Here is a 19,892-nt window from a genome sequence, read left to right on the forward strand (position 1 = left end):
ATATTCTAGCACTAATAGCTCATTAGTGCTAGAATTTGTTTGTAAGATTATATTAATAGGAGTGGTTGTCCATTCAAGCCTTTATCTTGTTCAATCATCCTGTGTTGAATATTAATCCATAGACTCAGCATTTATATACATCCTTTTACTCCTTTTCCTACATAGACTTAGAGAAATGATAAGATTTTGCTGGAATGGGCCATTGTGTTAAGAGTAAGCTTCCCCCAAACAATCTAAACAGACTTATTCTTTGCTAACTCATGGCAGCTAGGTCTACCTGCTGTTATTCTCCAAGTCCTTAGTCTATAATCCTAGGCTTGAAAGGGACTTTCAAGATCAGTTCTAAACTCTCCATCTTGTGTTGCTTGGTAGTAGAGTAGATGGAGCTGCCTATGCATTTTTTTTTTAAGGGGGCACATTTGTGTATTTAGAAGGTATATCCCTGGTTTAAAAGTATAACAAAACATACATAATAATAAAACTCAAAGTGAACGTACTTTAGTCCTCTGATGAATCAGAAGACGTAGCAAGATCTCAAAGTACCTCAGAAATAGTATAAGGAACGACAATTACAATTGTACAGTGAATGTAGCATCTAATGCAATTGCAGCAGCAAAATGTCAAATAATAGACAGTTCCCTGTATCTATAGTTTAACAAAATATTAGCTCAAGATTGTTGAAAACATTTTACTTAGAAAAGCAGTCAAAATTTGTTTTGATTGACAGAAAATGAAAGCACTTGTAATGATAAAGGGTGCATATATGTAATGATGTGCTTGACTCCATTCCTTTAAATCCCTCTAATCTTCCAATTTGGAGGCATTTAACCCCTACCTGTAGATTTAGCTTACCTCCAGTAAACTAAATATCCCTAGGCTAGGAATATAGTGGGATATAAACTTGGTGTTTTGCAGAGAGCAGGAGCTTTACCTATGTCTTTTGTTCTCAAGTTCTGTTCGTGAAACCCTGATGGATGAAAATTATTTTGAACTCAGATTTTGTGAGACCTCAAAGCAATATTTTGGGGCAGTGGTGCTTACTACAGGATCACCCTGCTTTGATGCTGTGCACTAGACTTTCTTTGATGTTGTGTGGCCAGCTTGGGGCATGAGGGGTTTTGTTGGGTTGATCTGGCAGATCAACAGTTCTGACATTGAATGTATGTGTTTTTTTTTCCTTCCTTACAGTTTTCATACCATGGACCTGACCCTGTGCATAAGCTGCTCACACTAGTGGTAGATGATGGCATCCAGCCTCCCGTAGAGCTGAGCTGTAAGGAAAGGAACATCTTAGCTGCCACTTTTATACGTTCTCTCCATAAAAACATAGGTAAAGTTGACCTGGGATTCTTAATGAGGAGGGAAGGGTTACTCACAACCCACGGTATAAGAATGTAGAAGTAGATTTGCCAGACACACTTTGTAATGGGATTGTGACCGCAGTGGGTCCTGTTGCTTCCCAGGAGGCTCAGAGACCTTTCAGGACAAGGTGAACTTCTTCCAACGAGAGCTTCGGCAGGTACACATGAAAAGGCCACATTCAAAAGTCACACTGAAGATCAGCAGACACACCCTGTTGGAGTCTGTAAGTAATGTTTTATTTCCCTAGAAGCTCCACAGACCCCTTTGTGCTTCTGAATGTAGTCAGACTCTCTTCCTATTTACTGCTTAAAATGGTCTCCTCTATAATTCTCTTTGGTGTATAGTGGTGAAGGAACTAGACTGGGCAGCACAATGAGTTTTAAAATCTAAATAAAAAAAGCTTTAAGAAATCTTACGTATATGTATAGGGCAGGAGGATGTAGTTAAAATTATTAAGGAAATAAACTGCTTGTTAATAGATGAGAAGAGATGTTGTTGGGTTAAAAGGAAATCATTTCTGACGGTCAGTCAGAAAATGGACATCTGATGTGTCTTTCTCATTTGCACAGACATTAACATAATTCATACATTCCCTTGGAGTGGGTAGATTTGGCTTCCGTCCAGAAGCTCTGAGTGTCTGACTCTGGATAGCCCAGTAGAAAGTCTCTTTTTCTTCACCGTGTTCTTGCTGTGGCTTCATTCCCTGTGTTGCCCCTAGCTCTGTGGCTAGAGAGAGAAAGTTGTGTTGTGAATAGAGGGGGCCTTCATGCTACAAACCAGAGCTCATCCTTGGTTATTATAGTTACTTGAGTAGTTTTCATTGTTTGCTCACTTCTCTGGGCCTCCGTTTTCCTGTCAGTAAAGTCAAAGTTATAAGCTGTAGCCTTTCCTTCCCATGGAAAGATATTTTAATATTTTTAAAAAATCAGTTTGCTTTGAAGCTTTATGCTTTGTGTATGTGAGATGTTATTAATTTGCTCACTTCTAATTATGACATTTCTTCTTGTTATTGTTGGATTTGAATAGGCACAGCCATGCTCTTGACCTCAGCATTTCTGATATGCCAGTATGTTGATAGTTTTCTCTCTTTCATTGCCCTCCAGTCTCTGAAAGCCACTCGGAATTTCTCCATTTCAGATTGGAGTAAGAATTTTGAAGTAGTTTTCCAGGATGAAGAAGGTGACTTGGGAGTTTTTATTTACCATCTTTGAGATATCCCTTTTTTCCCTTTTGAGAGAAAAAAATACACAGTGAGCCAGAAAAAAAGCAATAACATTATGGGTTCAGATGGCAGGATAGAGCCTAAAGAGCATGAACACAAGGGAAAGTCAAAAGAGGAGGTGTAACAGTTTGGAGCCTAGAGTTGTTATTAATTGGAAGGCAAAGGGAAATGAACTGCTTTTCTAGTTTTTGTCTTTCTGTTTATCTACACTAGGGGGCACAGTTCAGTGGCCAAAATAGTTATTACTCTATAGATGGGGGCAAAATTTCACAAACCTTTGTATTTTAGGGATGTGTGTGTGTGTGTGTGTGTGTGTGTGTGTGTTAGGGGTGAGGGGGAAGAAGAGGGAGGAGAGGGAGGGACTAGGACAAGTCAGAAAAAAATAAAGGAAATTAAGTCACTGTAGGCCCCAAACTGATTTGTTTTTGTTTTGTTGTTCAGCACTGGATTGGGGAGGCCCTCGCCGGGAATGGTTTGAACTAACCTGTAGAGCATTGTTTGACACCACCAGTCAGCTCTTCACTCGATTCAGCGACAACAACCAAGCTCTGGTGAGTCTGTGCCTTTCCCTGAGTGGGATAGGGGTGGGGGTAGAGAGGGAGAACTCTGCATCAGATGGCAGAACCAACAAGGGGCATATGTAGACCATGGTGCTGATTTAGTAGTCTAAAGACCCAGGTTCTTGGTCTTGATATTGACTCAATATGTGAACTAATCAGGCTGTTTCTATTTTCTTTGTCTTTAGTTTTGGCATCTCTAAAATGGGAAGAATTTTACTAGTTGCCAGATAACCCATACAAGTGAAAGAAAAGATAATGCAATCACTACCACTATTACTAAATATTACTCTAGTCCATGATTTCTTCTCAAAGGATTCCTTAATCAATTCTCAGTAGCACAGAAATAAACTTTAACTGGGAGAATTCATGGGGTTTGCACCTATACTCAGCATGTATTGTTACTGCATTTTTTGTATAGGAAAAGATTCAAAATAAGTTTTCAGCTATAAATTGCTAGGAAGAACTGATTTTAAATCTCTTTGTTCTTCATAATCTTCACTCTTTTTTTTTTCTTCAAGTTTTGAATTTTTTTGCTAACTCTTCTGTTCTGTCTCCTTCATTTTTGAATATATCCTTCCAGTGTTCCCTACCCAGCAAGCTATTCCTTGTAAACAAAGAATAAAAAAAAGGAAAAAAAAGATCAGTAGTTCAGTAAAACCAAATAGCACATCAACCATGTTTGGCAGTATATGTAATGTTACATACCTTTAGTTCCTACTTTTACAAATAAGGGAAGGATACATTTTGACCTTCTATTAAATTTTTTTTAACAGAAAATTGATTTTTAATTGTATAAAAGTATGCATACAAAATATATAGAAAGTAGTAAAAGTTATGACACATAAAACTGAAGATGGACAGCATGAGCACTGTCTCAAGCTCACTGGAATCTAACTAGTAAATGAGACAAAGACCACCGGTTTGTGGCAGATCCAGGGACCAGCTCCCTGTTCTTTCCCAGGGAGAGAGGAACAAGGAGAAAGGAGGGGACGAATGATTTGGGGTTTCAAATACCAAATGAAACCACCTAGTTAGAGGTAATCACACCTTTGAACTAACCCAGAGTAGTTGCTCTTTACATCTGTCTATATTTGGGGAAGGGGGGAGTGAGGGAGAGCCCATTCTAGGTGCTAATGAAGTTGTGACTATCACCAGTATCTTTGAGCCCAAACATAGTAGTCACCTGGAGAGCTCCCAAATAAAAAGAGTTGCTCATCTCACCTGAAGGAGGAAGTTGGGCCTCGTTGCCTACTTTTCCTAAAAGTGAAGATTGTGGCTGAGCAAAGATTAAATAAGCATCAACCAATCACAGAAAACAGCTGCAAAAGCAAGATGATTCCCAAGCTCAATTTAGAAAGTGCATTCAAAGTGGTACACAGTAGTTTAAAGGAGTTTGTAGAAGCAAGTCAGAAAGATATCTCAGAGAAACCTCCAGGCCACAAGGATAATTCTTTAGTGTTGTTCCAGAAAATCCCTCCTGTACTTCCTCAAGGGAGAGTGAGAATGAGGTAGAGGAGCTCACTCCTTAGTGAAAAGAAGCAAAATCAGAATTCTAGAGACAGGCAACTGCTCCTATATCTCTTCCCCAAACATTCCAGATAGGAAATCCAGTCAGATCACTGTCCAGTCCAGTTTACTGAACAACTTGTTCATGGGTCAGCTGAGAGAAAGAGAAAGAAATCAGAGTCCTGGTAATAGGCAACGTCATGTAGAGAGGAAACAAGATGTAGTAGCAAAAGCCCTGGACTTCAGGCCTGAGTTCCAATTCCAGCTGCAACTCTGATCCTCAGTTTCTTCATTCAAAAAAATGGGGATGATATTACTTACACTACTTACCTTAAAAGGTTGTAAGGAAAATGTTTTATAAACTTTAAAGCATCATATAAATGTATTCAACTACTACTACTATAACTGGTCAGTAGCTTCTGTCTGTAGGTAAAATGGCAGCTATTTAGGAGAAGAAGGAAAGTCCTTCACAGTTAAAAACATCCTTTCTAAAGGAACAAAGTGATGGGAACAATATATATCATAAGTATGTGTTTCATTTAACATACAATTTGTGTTGTCTCCAGGGAGCAAAGAAGACCCTAAGCTAGCACTGGTTGTAAATCAAAAGGAAAAGGGGAAGGAAAGAAAGAGAAACAGAAATTTCAGAACTCACCACCCAGCTCTGTAGTGTGACCTATATCAAAAAATCTGAGTTGTTGGAATAGTTTACATATATCCTGGTAGCATCTTGGATTGGGACAGACCCCTAAGTTATACTTAGGATCACTCTTCATCTCCCTTGAGCTTTTTTTCCCACCAACTTCTCAGGGAGGCAACTAAGTGTTAAGAGGTTAGGCATCCCTGTCCTGTTCTAGAATGTGAGGAGACCTTAGAATAAAGTGGCATGGCAGGATGTTGATAGGAATGACTCAGTCTTGAAGAGGTCCTATTCAAGGCAATCCGAAGCCTGAAGATATACCCTGTTGAATTCAAAGGAGACGTAGGAGTTGAAGCTGGGGTAGGAGGACAGGGACCTTGAGCTCAAAGCTGTTCAAGTTGGCTAGGTTAAAAAAAAAAATTGATAGCTTTTGCTTTTACAAAATCCACATTTTGTAGATTTATCTGTATTTTTCACTTTGTAACCCTGCCCTGCCCAGATAGTCTTGTCTTATAACAAAGAATTAAACAAAGTTCAGCAAAACTAAACATATTGGGGCAGCTAGGTGGTGTGGTAGATAGAGTTCTGGCCCTGGAATCAGGAGGACCTGAGTTCAAATCCAGCCTCAGATACATAACACTCACTAGCTGTGTGACTCTGGGCAAGTCACTTAACCCCAATTGCCTCACCAAAAAAAAACAAAAACAAAAGCAAAAAAACTAAATATATCAACCAAGTCCAGAATTAATATGCAGTATTCCACACCCATAGCCCCCTGCCTCTGCAAAGAAAGGAAAGAAGTGTGCCTTTACTTTGAATTACTTAAGTGACTAAAAGGCCTAAATTGCTAAAAACACTGTGGCAATTTTGAGGGCTTTTCAGTTGTTACACTGAGTTCTTTCTTCTTTAGGTTCTCTCCTAATCCTGGGAATGATGGACAGAGCCATTGAAATCTCTTTTCTCTTGACAGGTGCATCCAAACCCTAACCGACCTCCACATCTCCGGCTAAAGTTATATGAATTTGCAGGGCGGCTTGTAGGCAAGTGTCTCTATGAATCATCTTTAGGAGGAGCTTACAAGCAACTGGTACGAGCTCGTTTTACTCGTTCTTTCCTGGCTCAAATCATAGGACTTCGAATGCATTACAAGGTAATGCTGGGTGTTTTCCACAGTAAAGCTCCAGGCTTCTCTTCAATTTGATTCATTTCAGCAAACATGTATTAAGCACTTTCTATGTGCAAAGTGCTGTGCTTGCTGCTAAAGCTATAAAGACAAATCAGAATTAAAGTCCCCATCCTCAAGAAGCTTCCATTGTACTGGAGGCTGTGGCATGTTAACAGATAATTAAATACAAGATAACTTGAACGAGTCAGGAACACTAACAACTAAGAATATCAGGAAGGGTTTCCTATAGGAAATAGAGCCAAGGAAGCTAGTTATTGTAAGAAGTGATGGTGAGGGGAATGCCTTCTATGTATATGAGACAGCTTGGGCAGAGACAGGGAGGCAAGTATGGAATGCTGAATTCAGGAAATGGCAAATAGGCCTTGTAGAACAAGAAATGTATTAAGGATGGTAATGTAAAATGTCTGGAAAGGTGGTATGAAAACATATTAGAAAGGACTTTAAATGCCAAGCTGAGAGGTTCTTTTAGCCTAGAGTTGATAGGAGGCCATGGAGAATTCTTGAGCTGGAAGATCCTTTTGGTAGCTTTGTAGAATATGGTTTGGAGAAGGGAGAGACAAGAAGCAAGGAGACCAATCAGGAAGCTCTTATAATAATCCAGGTGAGAGATGTAAAGGTGGAGGTAATGCAGTAGTTGTGTAAGTGGATACAAGAGAAGACATGAATGGAGAATTGACAAGATCAGGTAATTAATTGGATCTGAAAGGTGAGGGAAAGGAAGGAATTGAAGAGGACTTAAGATAGTGAACCCAAGTGACTAGAAGAATAGTGGTGCTCTCAACAGAAGTAGGAAAATTTGGAGGATGAGCTGGTTTGGAGAGGAAGGTAATGAATTAGGAATTAGATTTGCTGAGTTTGAGATACTTGTGGGGCATTCTGGTAGAGATAACCCGTTGGTTTGGAGCTTGGAAGAGTGATTTGGGTCAGCTATATCTACCTAGTAGAGCCAGAAGCCAAATTTCAAGGGTTTGAGAAGGGAGTTGGAGGTGCAAAGTAGAGGCAACGAGTTTAACTGAGAAAAGGAGAGAGATGACAACAGCTTGAGAGGGCAGGCAATAAGATCTTTTTTTTTTTAACTTAAAAAAAAGTTATTTTTAGTTTTGATTTCTCTCCAATCCCCTCACCCTTCCCCCACTCATTAAGAAGGCAAGATATAGGACGCCCATTATACATATGAAGTTATGCAAAACATATGTCCACATTAGCCATGTTGTGAAAAAGAAAATGAAAAAAGTATACTTCAGTCTGCACTCAGATCATCAGTTCTCTCTTAGGAGATAGAAAACATTTTTCATCACGAATCCTTTAGCTTTGTAGTGGATTGTTGTATTGATCAGAGTAGCTAGGAAATAAGAATTCAGTGTTGTTGTTATAATATTTCTGTTACTGTGTGTGATGTTCTCCTAGTTCTGCTCACTTCATTTTCCATCAATTCATATAAGTCTAACTGGTTTTTCCCGAAACCATCCTGCTCTTCATTTCTTATAGCACAATAGTATTCCATCACAATTATACCACAGCTTGTTCAGCCATTCCTCAATTGATGGGCATTCCTTCAGTTTATAATTCTTTGCCACCACAAAAAGAACTGGTATAAATATATTTATACATATGGGTCCTTTTCTTTTTTCTTTGATCTTTTTAGGGTATAGGACTAAGAGTGGTATGATTGGGTGAAAGATTTGCATAGTTTTATAGCCCTTTGGGTATAGTTCCACATTGTTCTCCAGAATAGTTGGACCAGCTCACAGCTGTACCACAGCATATTAATGTCCCAATTTTTCCACATCCCCTCCAGCATTTGTCATTTTTCTTTTCTATTATGTTAACCAATCTGATAGGTTTAAGGTGGTAACTCAGAGTTGTTTTAATTTGCATTTCTCAGAGCATTTTTTAATATGACTATAGATAGCTTTGACTTCTTCTGATAACTGCCTGTTCATATCCTTTGACCATTTGTCCGTTGGGGAATGGCTCTTAGTTTTATAAACTTGCCTCAGTTCCCTATATATTTGAGAAATGAGACTTTTTTCCAAGAAACTTTCTGTAAAATCCACCCCTATACCCCACCTCCCAGTGTCCTGCTTTCCCTTTAATTTGGCTGCCTTGTTTTTGTTTGTGCAAAAACTTTTTAATTTCATGTAATAATTTTACTTCCCATGATCCTCTCTATCTTTTATTTGGTCATAGACTCTTCCCTTATCTATAGATCTGACAGGTACATTTTTCCATGCTCCCCTAATTTACTTAAGATATCATCCTTTATGTGCCTAGTTTCTGCCAAAATGCTTTCCAGTTTTCCCAGCAGTTTTGGTCAAAAAATTCTTACCTCAAAAGCTTAGATCTTTGTGTTTATCAAACACTAGATTACTATGGTAATTTACTACTGTGTATTGTGTACCTAGTCTGTTCCACTGATCCACCATTCTATTTCTTAGCCAGTACCAGATTCTTTTGATGATTACTGCTTTGTAATACAGCTTTAAATCTGGTACTGTTAGGTTGCCTTCCTTCACATTTTTTTTTTCATTGATTTTCTTACTATTCTTCTAGGAATTTGGTAGGACTCCTCCCTTATCTATTTTTCTAAACAGTTTATAATATTGGAATTAATTGTTCTTTAAGTGTTTGATAAAATTTGCTTGTAAATCCAACTGGTCCTGGCATATTTTTCTTAGGGAGCTCATTTATGGGTTGAGCTTTGAGCTTGAAGAAAGCCAGGGAAACTCATAGACAGAGATGAGGAAAGAGAGCGTTTCAGACATAGGGGATAGTCAGCAGAAAGTCATAGTTGGGAGATAGAGTGTGTCCTCTGTAAGGGAGGCCATTGTTTCTGGTGGTAGAATGGGTGGAAGTTTGAAGTAAAGTATAAGAAGACTGGTAAGGTATGAAGGGCCAGGTTGTGAAAGATTTTAAAAGCCAAACAACTAATTTTATTTCTGATCCTGGAGATTATAGGGATCCACTGGAGTTTGTGTAGAGGAGAATGACAAGGTCAGATCACTGCTTTGGGAAAAACTCATTGGCTTTTGAGTGGAAGATGGATTGGAATGGGGAGAAACTTGAGATAGGAGGACCAACCAGAAGGCTATTGCAATAATCCAGACTTGAAATGATGAGAGTTTGCACCAGGGTGATGTCTGGATAGGTAGAGAGAATGGGGGTGTATCTGAGAGATCTTATGAAGGTAGAAATGACAAGACTTAGAAATAGATTGTGTATATAGAGTAATTGCAAATTAGGAGTTGAGGATTATGCCTTGATTTAGAGACCATCTGACTGGAAAGATGGTGATACTCTCCATGGTACGAGGGAAATTTGGGAGAAAGGAGGGTTGAGGAGAAGGACGATGAGTTCTGTTTTGGACTTGTTCAGTTTTAAATGTCTGTGGGGCATGTAGTTCAAGATACCCAAAAGGTAGTTGTTCACTGGAGCTTAGGAAAAAAGTTAGGCTGAATATATAGATTTGGGAACCATTTGCCTAGAGATGGTAATTGAGCTCATCGTTGCTGATGAGATCACTAAATGAGATGTATAGACTAAAGGAGGACTCAGTTCAAAGCTTTGGGGTACAGCCATGGTTAGTGAGGAAGATCCAGCAGTGGAGACCAAGTCAGGTAGGAAACCAAGAGAGCGCAGTGTCACAAAAACTTAGAGAAGAGATAGTATTCAGGAGAAAAAGATAAGGAAAGAAGAAGAAAACAGTAGTGAAGATTGCAGAGAGGTTAAGGATGAGGGTTGAGAAAAGGCCATTATATTTTGCAATGAAGAGATCATCAGTGACTTGGGAAAGAGCAGTTTCAGTTGCATGTTGAGGTTGGAAGCCAGGTTGCAGAGAGTTTAGAATCCAGTGAGAGGAGAGGAAGTGGAAGCACCATTTGTTGCTTTCTCAAGAAACTTTAGATGAGAAGAGGAGATGAGATATAGAAGGATAGTTAGCAAATGAGGGATTTTTAAAGATAAAGGAGACTTAGGCATGTTTGTAGGCAGCAGTGACGGAGCCAGGAAATAAGGAGAAGTTGAAGTTGGTGATAGAAAGTGCAGTTTTCTGGGGGAGATGGGATGGAATTAAGGATGCATGTATAAGGATTTTCTTTGACGAGAAGAGTCTTGTCTTCATAAGAGAAGGTGTGAAGGAGGAGATGGTAGGGTCTTCATCTGAGTGATATGAGAAGAGGAGGAAGAGTATAGAAAGTTTGAGGAGATAAGGGAAGAATTGGAACTTTAAAAGTTATATCAGAGAAGAATAAAGGGAATACCACGTAGCAGGAAGGGCCCAGTCAAGATTAGATGGCACAAACTAGTTCTAGAGCCTATCTGGAGCCTGTCCCTACAGATGGGGAAGTGGAAAGGATAGGGTTCCTCTCCCACATGAAGCTCACTTTTGTTGAAGAGCAAGCATTCATGTTTCTTTTCACTGTTTTTCTTTCCTCTCAGTACTTTGAAACTGATGATCCGGAATTTTATAAATCCAAGGTTTGTTTCATTCTCAACAATGACATGAGTGAAATGGAACTGGTTTTTGCAGAAGAGAAATACAACAAATCAGGGCAGCTGGATAAGGTGAGAGGCAGGACCAAAGCCTAAGTCCGTTCTTTATACTAACACAGAGAAGGATGGGGGCTTCTTCCTTAGTCTTGCAGTGATAAAGGGATGCCAGTCTAGCTATTAGTAATTGAACACATTACTCCTTTTACCAGTTGGTGTAGCCTTTTTGTTCCCAGAGAAAAGAGACACAATGTGGGGATAGGAATCCTAGAATTTTAGCGCTGGAAAGAATCTTAGAGATCATCTTATCTAACTTTTATAGAATAAGAAAATGAGGCCAAGAGAAGTTTAAGTGACTTGCCTATGGTCCCACAGTTACTTAGTGGCACAACTAGGGTGAGAACCTATGCTTCCTAACTTCAAGTCTTGTTCTTGTCACTATACCATTTTGGAGAAAAGAGTACAGCAAAGTTTAGGAAAACAACTATGCCTACTTTGGGAACTCCTTCTAATTCTATAGCTTGAAGTAGCAGAATTCTTTAGACCATCTGTCGCTTCTCCCTTCTGTGGTATTTTTATGACACTCTTTACCTCAGTCTTCTCAGTTTCCTTTGTAGCCTGTGGATTCACAGCTTAGTTGAGGGATAGACACTACAACAGAGTAAGATCAGTGGTGATGGAATCTTTGACTACTGAAATGTTGAGACGTTCAGTAATAAGTTTGGTAGGATTCCCTTCTGCAGCACCATCCCTATAATGTGACCAAAACAAGAAAACACAACCAGAGATGCAATCCGCAGAAGTAACCACTGCTATAACACAGAAACCATGAAGAGGCTTGTTGAGCTTGGTGAGAACTTGCAGTGAAGGGTAGTGGTAGAGTCTTTGTGGAACATCACCATTTTTACCATTCCTCAAGTCTCGTTCCTGTTTCAGGTTGTGGAGCTCATGACTGGGGGAGCGCAAGTCCCAGTCACCAACTCAAATAAAACCTTCTACCTAAATTTGTTGGCACAATATAGACTGGCCAGTCAAGTTAAAGATGAAGTGGAACATTTTTTGAAAGGTAAACTTTTGTCTGCTCTTTTTGGTTTGATAGCTATAGCACCCTTAACATCATTGTAGATTTGACTTGAGTTTGGCTACTCTGTTTCAGGCCTGAATGAATTAGTTCCTGAAAACCTTTTGGCTATTTTCGATGAGAATGAACTTGAGGTAAGTGCTTGAATCCTGAGGCCCTGCTTTGATTCATGGCACCTAGCATGTAATACCTGGCACATAGTAAAAGTTCAGTAAATGTTTGTTGAATTAATTAATGTGTATATTTATAAGCAATTATTTTATTGGGTGTCTGATATGGAATAGAATGGGAAAGCCCTTTATAGAGGGATCATCTTTACTTTTGCCACAACCTTTTCTGATTGAACACTTTTTAAAGTCTTTCTTGCTTCATTAGTAATGGAGACCCTAAAAATGGCCAGTCACATTTAACGAGTAATTATGTTGGATGAGTAGATGGTGCAAATGACTTGGCATCTGCACTGTTAAGGGGGTGTTAACTTGGGTGCAATTACAGATACATCAAGGTACTTAGGAGCCGTATGAAAGGCTTATTTTATGGTGTCCAGGGTTTTCCAAAAAACCTCAGGAACTTTGAAACTTCAGTAACTTAAGTTGTAGGTCTGATGACATCAGCCTGTAAGCAGCATTTAAAAGCAGCCTTAATGACATTTGGGACAACATCATCACACAGTTGTACACAATGTATTCTTATTTCAGATCCTGTGACAGACACAAAATGGCTACTGTAGACAAGATTGCAAACTGTCCCCTTGATGAACAGAATTGAAGTCTATACTATCTGTGAGAAGAACATTCAGTTTGTCACTTACAGATGATTTCTTTCATACCTACAACCCAAGTGAAGTTCATAACTGAAAATTTTAGATTTTTAAAAAATGGCCTGGATTTTTTATAGACACTCTGCATCCTGCAAAGTGGGAATGCCGCTTTGAGGCAGTGGGGAGGGGAGGGTTACAGATCAGGGCCTTGGCAGCCTTGTGTTTGTTTGTACTTGTTAGCAGAATTTTCTTAGATCGTGGTGATGTGGTGCCTTTTGGGTGGTCTCTATGGCATTTGTGTATTATCAGGTATCTTGAACCCTTAGATATAGAATCTAAGTGAAATTGACACTAATTGCCTGAAGTTTCTTATTTTAGGGTTGAAGAGCTCTCACCTTGTGCTTTTACTATTATCATATTTATGCAGTTGGGCAGAAGGAACGGAAAAGTTCTTTAATGATTTTAAATTCCCGTTAGTTGGTTAGTTCTACAGACTTTGTGTGTGTGGTAGGAAGAGGTTATTTAATAGGTTTAGTTGGCTCTGGTGTTTGTATGGCACATGAATACCATATCTTCATTTTAGGTTACTATGTACTGAATATCTTTCAGATTTTGAACCAAGCAAGAACATCTGAAATTATTAATGTGTTAATGTTTTTATTATCCCTGGGATAGTGTAGTTCTCCATTTATATGATTGAAAGAGGGGAAGTTAAGGGCTAAAAGAGAATTAAAGTTTAATTTTAAAATGGCTGCAGGCAGGAAAGAAGGAAGGCATATCAGAAACATTCGGGATTGGTTTGAGTGCTTGAGACAGGAGCACTTCCTTGCTTCGTTTAGTGCTCATGACCTGCTCTACAAGGCCCACAGGAAGGCATAAATACCTGCTTTTGATTCCTTGTCCACTCTTGTTATTTCTCTTCACAGAAGTGACTAGCAATTACCATTTTGCCCCTAAGACCTTTGATGATAGGGTTATGATCTTGCCTTTCTTCTCCTAAAATTTTCACTTACCTTAGTCTTTTGAGATATCATCTCTTTATTCAAGATTTTTGCATGTTGGCCTAGGAAATGGGTGGCATTTTATATTTTAATCTTTGATAGTGTCGTTGGTTGGATAGTTACTTCAATAAAATATAGGGAAGAATCATCTAAGAAAGCCCAATAGAAATTACTCCATTTGGTTATAGCACTGAGTTGGTGAGTATGCTCCTATTAATCTTTGCCAATCTCCTTCTAGCTGCTGATGTGTGGTACTGGTGACATCAATGTCTCTGACTTCAAGGCACATGCTGTGGTGGTGGGAGGCTCATGGCATTTCAGGGAAAAGGTAAATAGAAAAAACTTTTAAAATGGAAAAAAATTAAATATTTTTAAAAAATTAATTCATTTTGATTTATCAACCATCACTTCCATAAATTTTTGAGTTTTAAATTTTTCCTTCCCTCCCCACCTCTCTTCCTAAGATGGCATGCAATCTGATATAGGTTATACATATACATTCCTATTAAACATATTTTCACATTAGTGATGTTGTAAGAATTAGAACCAATAGGAGGAACCACCAGAAAGAGGAAACAAAGCACAACAGAAGAAAAAAACAGCAAATAGTATGCTTCGAGGATATTTTGTTTTTATGTCATCTTTATTTCCAAACCTATCTCCACCCCACCCTGAGCCAATCTTTGTAATTAAAAAAATTTTTTAATAGGAGAAAAAATAGCTGTTCAGCAAAACTAAGCAAATCATCAGCTAAGTTTTGACAGTATAAGCAGTGTTTCTCATCCATAGTCCTCTAACTCTGGAATGAAAGGTGGGGAATACATTTTTTTCCTCTCTTCTTTGGAGCCAAGCTTGATCATTATGATTACATGATGATTAGTTTTGTTGAAGTTTTTGTTGTTATTGTTGAGAAAGAAATTTTATCATTAGCTACTCTTTCTTAAATGAACAAAGGTAAAAATTATACTCCATCATATCAGGCATCCCACCTTGCCATTTGGGAAACAGATTTTAAAGTGGAAACAAATTGGAGAATTCAGAGTATGAGACTGTGAAGAAGGTTAAAGGGGACCAGAGAAGTAAACACGTTTAATGGAAAGGAATGAAAAGTGGAGGTAAGGAGATCGAAATGTTAAAGGAGCAGAATCCTTAAGGGCTTTCCTAGTATGTGCATCAGGAAAATCAGAAAGTATGCAGCAGGAAATACAAACAATCAGCCAGCTAATAAATATTCATAGAAAAGGTTAATTATAGCATTGGTTGACCTTGCACTTTTGAAAGAGCAACTCTCAATTAGGGTTATGTAACTCCTGAATATCCTGGACATCAGGCTGATCCTCTTTGGGATAAGTTCCTTTTTCTTGATTTTTCTGACCCTGTGCTATTCTGGCCAGGTAATGAGGTGGTTTTGGACTGTGGTCTCCAGCCTCACACAGGAAGAATTGGCGAGATTGCTTCAGTTCACAACTGGCTCCTCTCAGTTGCCACCCGGAGGCTTTGCCGCCCTCTGTCCCTCATTCCAGATCATTGCAGCTCCAACCCATAGCACGTTACCCACTGCACACACATGGTAAGTGTTTGACCACAAATAGCATCCTTTTGGAGGAGTTCTTTCCACCCTTTATCCTATATGACCAGTCATTAGTAATATGATTTAATTGATTTTCTTCTTGCCTTCCAGTTTCAACCAGTTGTGCCTCCCTACATATGACTCATACGAAGATGTGCACAAAATGCTGCAACTGGCCATCAGTGAGGGCTGCGAGGGCTTTGGCATGCTCTGATCTACTCTTCTACTGTCCATCTGACCCCTGGGTTCTCCAGAGCGCCCTGGGTGCACAGTTTCCTTTCAGTCAGAGCATAGACATAACCTTCAGCCCTCAGGGCAGACATAACAGTCAGCCAGAAGATGTTGCATGCTCCCCTGTTTCTGGAGTATTTTGCCACCTATAGGCCTTGTCTCTAAATCCCATATTGTTTCCTTCTCCTCACCATAGGCCACTTCGGTATGGTACATAAATATTGGAAGTTTTTGGCATGTTATCCATCTAAGAGAAGAGGAATTCCATTTGGTCCTCAGGGAGCAGAAGATCTTTGTAGTTGGGACTTTGCATCTTGTAGAAGGCTGTGTACCAAGGGCTCTGAGCTCCATTGGACATCTGGCTCTCTAGAAGCCTTAATATCTGCCCATGCCTTGCTCCAGGCCCCTCTGCTAATGCTCCTCAATGGAACCCTCTTTTCTCTTCCCTCTGGGATCTGACACAGCCTCAAGACCTTCTCTGTGGAAAGGATGATGCCTTTTCTCATCAGGAGCGGAGAGAATCATAGTATCTGCTATAGGAACTGGCCAGTCTGGCTGGTCATTGCTTTGTTTCCCTGCACAAAGCAGGCATACATAGGCCATGGCGTTGTACTACCTCTAATGGGAACTGGCAGCACAAAGGTACCCTTCTCCTGGTGTCACATGACACTGGGTACAGAACTGGAAGAGGAGCTGCTTTTGTAAGCATTTCCAAAAGAGCGCAGAAAGCCCCGGGAGAGTTCTTTTGATGGAATTTTATTTGGTTGTTTTTTTCCCTTCTTGAATTCAGGCCAAGTAAAGAAAGCAGACCGAGTTTAGAATATGTAAGATGATACAGCTACAGCCTCCCGAATTGAACATAATGGACATATCTCGACCTTTAGCTGTAGTAGAATCAAGGGGCATACTGGAGTGCATGGCTGGCTTGGAGGCTACCGACACTGTGCATTGGGTTTCTTTTCCCACAGAGGTTCAGCTGGCTCTGTTCACTTTCCTCCATGTTGAACAGTCTGCTATGTTCTGTGAATCCATCTTTTGCATGGCGCTAGTATCTTGTCCTAAGACCCTGCTAGAGAAAATTTTCTAGCATAGGGATCCTATTTATTATCTGTTTGAATTCTACTGGAGAAATCTTTCTAGCAAAGGATTACTATTCCTGGTAGATATGAATTCCTTTTTTTTTTTCTTCTTCTTCTTCTTAATATTTTCCCCATTCTGGGAGCACTGAGGCAAGGAGAAAGAGATCTAAATTACTGAATTACAGCACACTGCTGACCTGTGGTAAAGCCTTCCTATGTCCTTTCTCTCAGGTTCAGGGTACTGAGAATATGCTTAAAACAGACCTGCTTTAATAGTAAAAGTTGAGCTGTATCAGTGCCTTCCCCTTATCAACTGGGATGGGAGGGGTATGGGCAAGGGAGAAGGGAAAAAAGAAATTATGAGTGCTAGTTTCTGAGAAGCTCTGTGCAGTGTCTTGATTGGTGGAAACTGGCAAATATCTCTTGAAAGATTTTCTTTTTTTTTATTACAAATTTGAATAATAATAATTGTAAGATTAGAAATTTCTCCCACTTGAAAAGTTTCTGTTTTCAAGGATGCTTTGCTGTGACACCCCATTCCCAGTGGAGCATCTACACCAAGAGTACTACAAGCCATCTTTGTTGCCAAAACCAGCACGTACACAAGAGTCCTAAGAAGAGACAGAACTTATGGCAGGGCCTCAGCCTCCTGGAAACCTCCAGGTGGGGATCAGGAGGGACAAGCCCCTTCACCCCTACTCTTTGCCCTCTCCCTGAGCTGTTATAGCTCCTCTGTGGCTTCAGTGTCTTTCAGCTGTCATCTGTTCTTTCTCGACCAGGGTGCTGTCCTCTCCCATCTGCTGGAGCCAGAATCCTGCAGCTGGGGCCTTAGCACTCCTAGATCCTCCATGCCCTATGTTTACTACTCTCCTCAGGGACCCAGACAAGGTGTTGCTTCTTGCCTTAATCCTCTTCCAGTAGGATGTAGGAAGGCAGATACAATCACCACCCTGGAAAACAGGAACAACCCTTCATCTCTTAGGCTCAGATAGAGGTTTTCAGCTTTGGGCATGTGGACTGCCTCTGTGGTTTTCCTGTGGTGGACCCTCTTCTGGATCCCCTAATCACCATTCCAGTGGCCATCCAGGGACCTTACTGCTGGGAATTAAGGTTATCTCCTTGGCTAGAAGTCTGTCCTGTAAAGCTTTTGTTTCGCTACCCATTTAGGGGGACTTGGGTCCCATAATAGCTTTCTAAGGTCAACCCCATACCAGTAGTGGATCCTCAGTGTCTTTGGTTAATGAAACCCCTTTGGTACTTACTATCTATTGTTTGTTTGTTTTTTTCCAGCCTCCAGTTTACCCTGCTCCTTCATTCAGTCCAAAAAGGCTCTTGGCCCTCTCTGATCTTCCCATCCTGCCCTTGGCACTTACCAGTGGGGGAAGACGATACAGAACATTGAGGGAAAGACTATTAATTTTTTGACAGTTCTTGATATGTATTTTTTTGATCGGCACTTTTATTTATTCCCTTGTGACTGAGGTGCTTTGGGGTTAACTGAGTTCACAACAAAGAAAAAGGCTGCATGTTTCAGGAACTTGAGGCAAGGGCCAGTCCCTGCTATAGATTAGTCAGGCTGGGTAGGGTTTGATCCATGTGGACAATTGCAGCTGATGGTGTAAATAATTTGTACAATAAATAAAAGTTTAAAAGAAAAGAGTAAAGAATATGTGTGTTGTTTAAAATAGAAACTTAGGGTTTCCTTAAGCAGTATTAAAAATCTCTTAGAAGTTTTAAAAACAAATGTTAGAAATTATTTTTACATGTAACTGGGGAAAAATAAAATACTAAATAAATGAAAAAAAAATTTAGCTAAAAAAAAATCTTTTAGAGAAGCTCAAATCATCTGGACTGGCAGTGGAGAAAGTAGCTATGTGAGACGGTCCAAAGAGGCACTATGTCATGGGAACCAAACGGAGAGTCTTGAGTGGAGGAGTCAGAGGACTCATATACCTAGAGCTGGAAGGACATTAGAGGTCATTTGCTCTAACCTCATTTTCCAGATGAGAATACTTAAGACCCAAAGAGGAAGGAAGGGTTCAAATCCAGGTCCTGCCTCCAAATTCACAGCATCACATTGGGGTGAGCCTTTATGGAGAAAGCATCCACATTACAGAAGAAATAAGATAGGAATTATTTTTCCTAAACTGATTAACGCACATTCTTCCTTTATACATTTGAGAGCTAATGTCCTTAGTATGTAGCAGAAGGCAGAGGCACACAAGAAAGACAACGTCTTGTTCATACTTCCTTTCTGACTAGGGGAGAGAACGTCGTTGAGCCAATTTGTTAGAAGCCATCGATATAGAAAGAGGGAGGTTGGACTAGGGGGAGGAAAACCAATGGTTGATTTCACCGTTGGGCATGTAACTCATTGGTGTGCAGGTCTAAGGGAGGGCCTTCACAGGAGTGCGCGTGTTTAGTTGTAGGGATGGAAATGCTTCTGGCTCTTGCATATCCTTTCATATTAGGGCTGTTTATGTCAAGTAGTGAATGATGTAAACAGCAGGTAGTTAGATTGTAGCCAGTAGTTGCTGAGTATTTTTTTTTTTGCATCAGCACAAGAGTTAACACATTAATTTCTCCACATTTATAAATAAAGTAATAAATTGAAGGGGTAGAACTCAGGTGCTTGCTGGAGAAGGGGAAGGAAAAGAAGGAAATAAGCAGTTCCATAGTGCCTGTTCTGTGCCAGTCACTGTGCTGAGCACTTTGTATAAATATTATCTCATTTGATCCTCACAATTACCCTGCAAGTAGGTGCTATTATTTTCTTTTTCCATTTTACGGTTGACACTGAGGCAAACAAGTTAAGTGACTTACCAAGGGCCACACAGCTAGTAAGGGTCAGAGGCCATATTTGAACTTGGGTCCTCCTGACTCCAGTTGTCTGAGCATTCTGTCCATTGCACCACCAGATATTGGTGTAAGCCACTGAAATTTCTTAACATTTTTTACTTGGCCTTGTGCCTGACTCTGAAGGAACCCATTCCATTCTTCTTCCTGAGTGCTTTGAGTTTGGCCAAAAAAAAAGTAGTTTTTGTTAAAGCAGTGCCAGTTTGTTAACACAAAGATATGTTTTGTAAATAGAAGAAGCAGAGTCCTTTGACCTAAGTTGCAGATGACCTTAACAGAGGGGGAAAAGGAGGCATCCTGTTTTTCTTCAGGTGAGTGATTAATAATGATGGTATTTTACTCTTTCTCCT

At 39.8% G+C, this 19,892-nt stretch overlaps 1 protein-coding gene across 9 annotated transcripts in view; it reads left to right on the plus strand.

Annotated features, from left to right (window-relative positions):
- Positions 1–18,406, plus strand: part of AREL1 (apoptosis resistant E3 ubiquitin protein ligase 1) — a 60,912-nt gene extending 42,506 nt beyond the window's left edge. For 7 of the 9 annotated variants that reach the window (XM_027844845.1, XM_027844848.1, XM_027844849.1 and 4 more), the window contains 11 exons: positions 1,189–1,330; positions 1,464–1,585; positions 2,466–2,541; positions 3,026–3,135; positions 6,261–6,440; positions 10,914–11,039; positions 11,901–12,030; positions 12,121–12,179; positions 14,045–14,134; positions 15,201–15,376; positions 15,488–18,401. In XM_027844845.1, the coding sequence (XP_027700646.1) occupies positions 1,189–1,330; positions 1,464–1,585; positions 2,466–2,541; positions 3,026–3,135; positions 6,261–6,440; positions 10,914–11,039; positions 11,901–12,030; positions 12,121–12,179; positions 14,045–14,134; positions 15,201–15,376; positions 15,488–15,590 (1,314 nt within the window). In that variant the 3' untranslated portion in view covers positions 15,591–18,401. Of the gene's footprint in view, positions 1–1,188; positions 1,331–1,463; positions 1,586–2,465; positions 2,542–3,025; positions 3,136–6,260; positions 6,441–10,913; positions 11,040–11,900; positions 12,031–12,120; positions 12,180–12,743; positions 12,828–14,044; positions 14,135–15,200; positions 15,377–15,487 lie in introns of those variants that run through there. The other 2 variants (XR_003567553.1, XR_003567554.1) reach the window with 2 other exon arrangements.
- The last annotated feature ends 1,486 nt before the right edge of the window (positions 18,407–19,892 follow it).

Source organism: Vombatus ursinus, unplaced genomic scaffold (assembly GCF_900497805.2).
Source record: "Vombatus ursinus unplaced genomic scaffold, bare-nosed wombat genome assembly UNPS02014945.1, whole genome shotgun sequence".
Lineage (NCBI taxonomy): Eukaryota > Metazoa > Chordata > Mammalia > Diprotodontia > Vombatidae > Vombatus > Vombatus ursinus.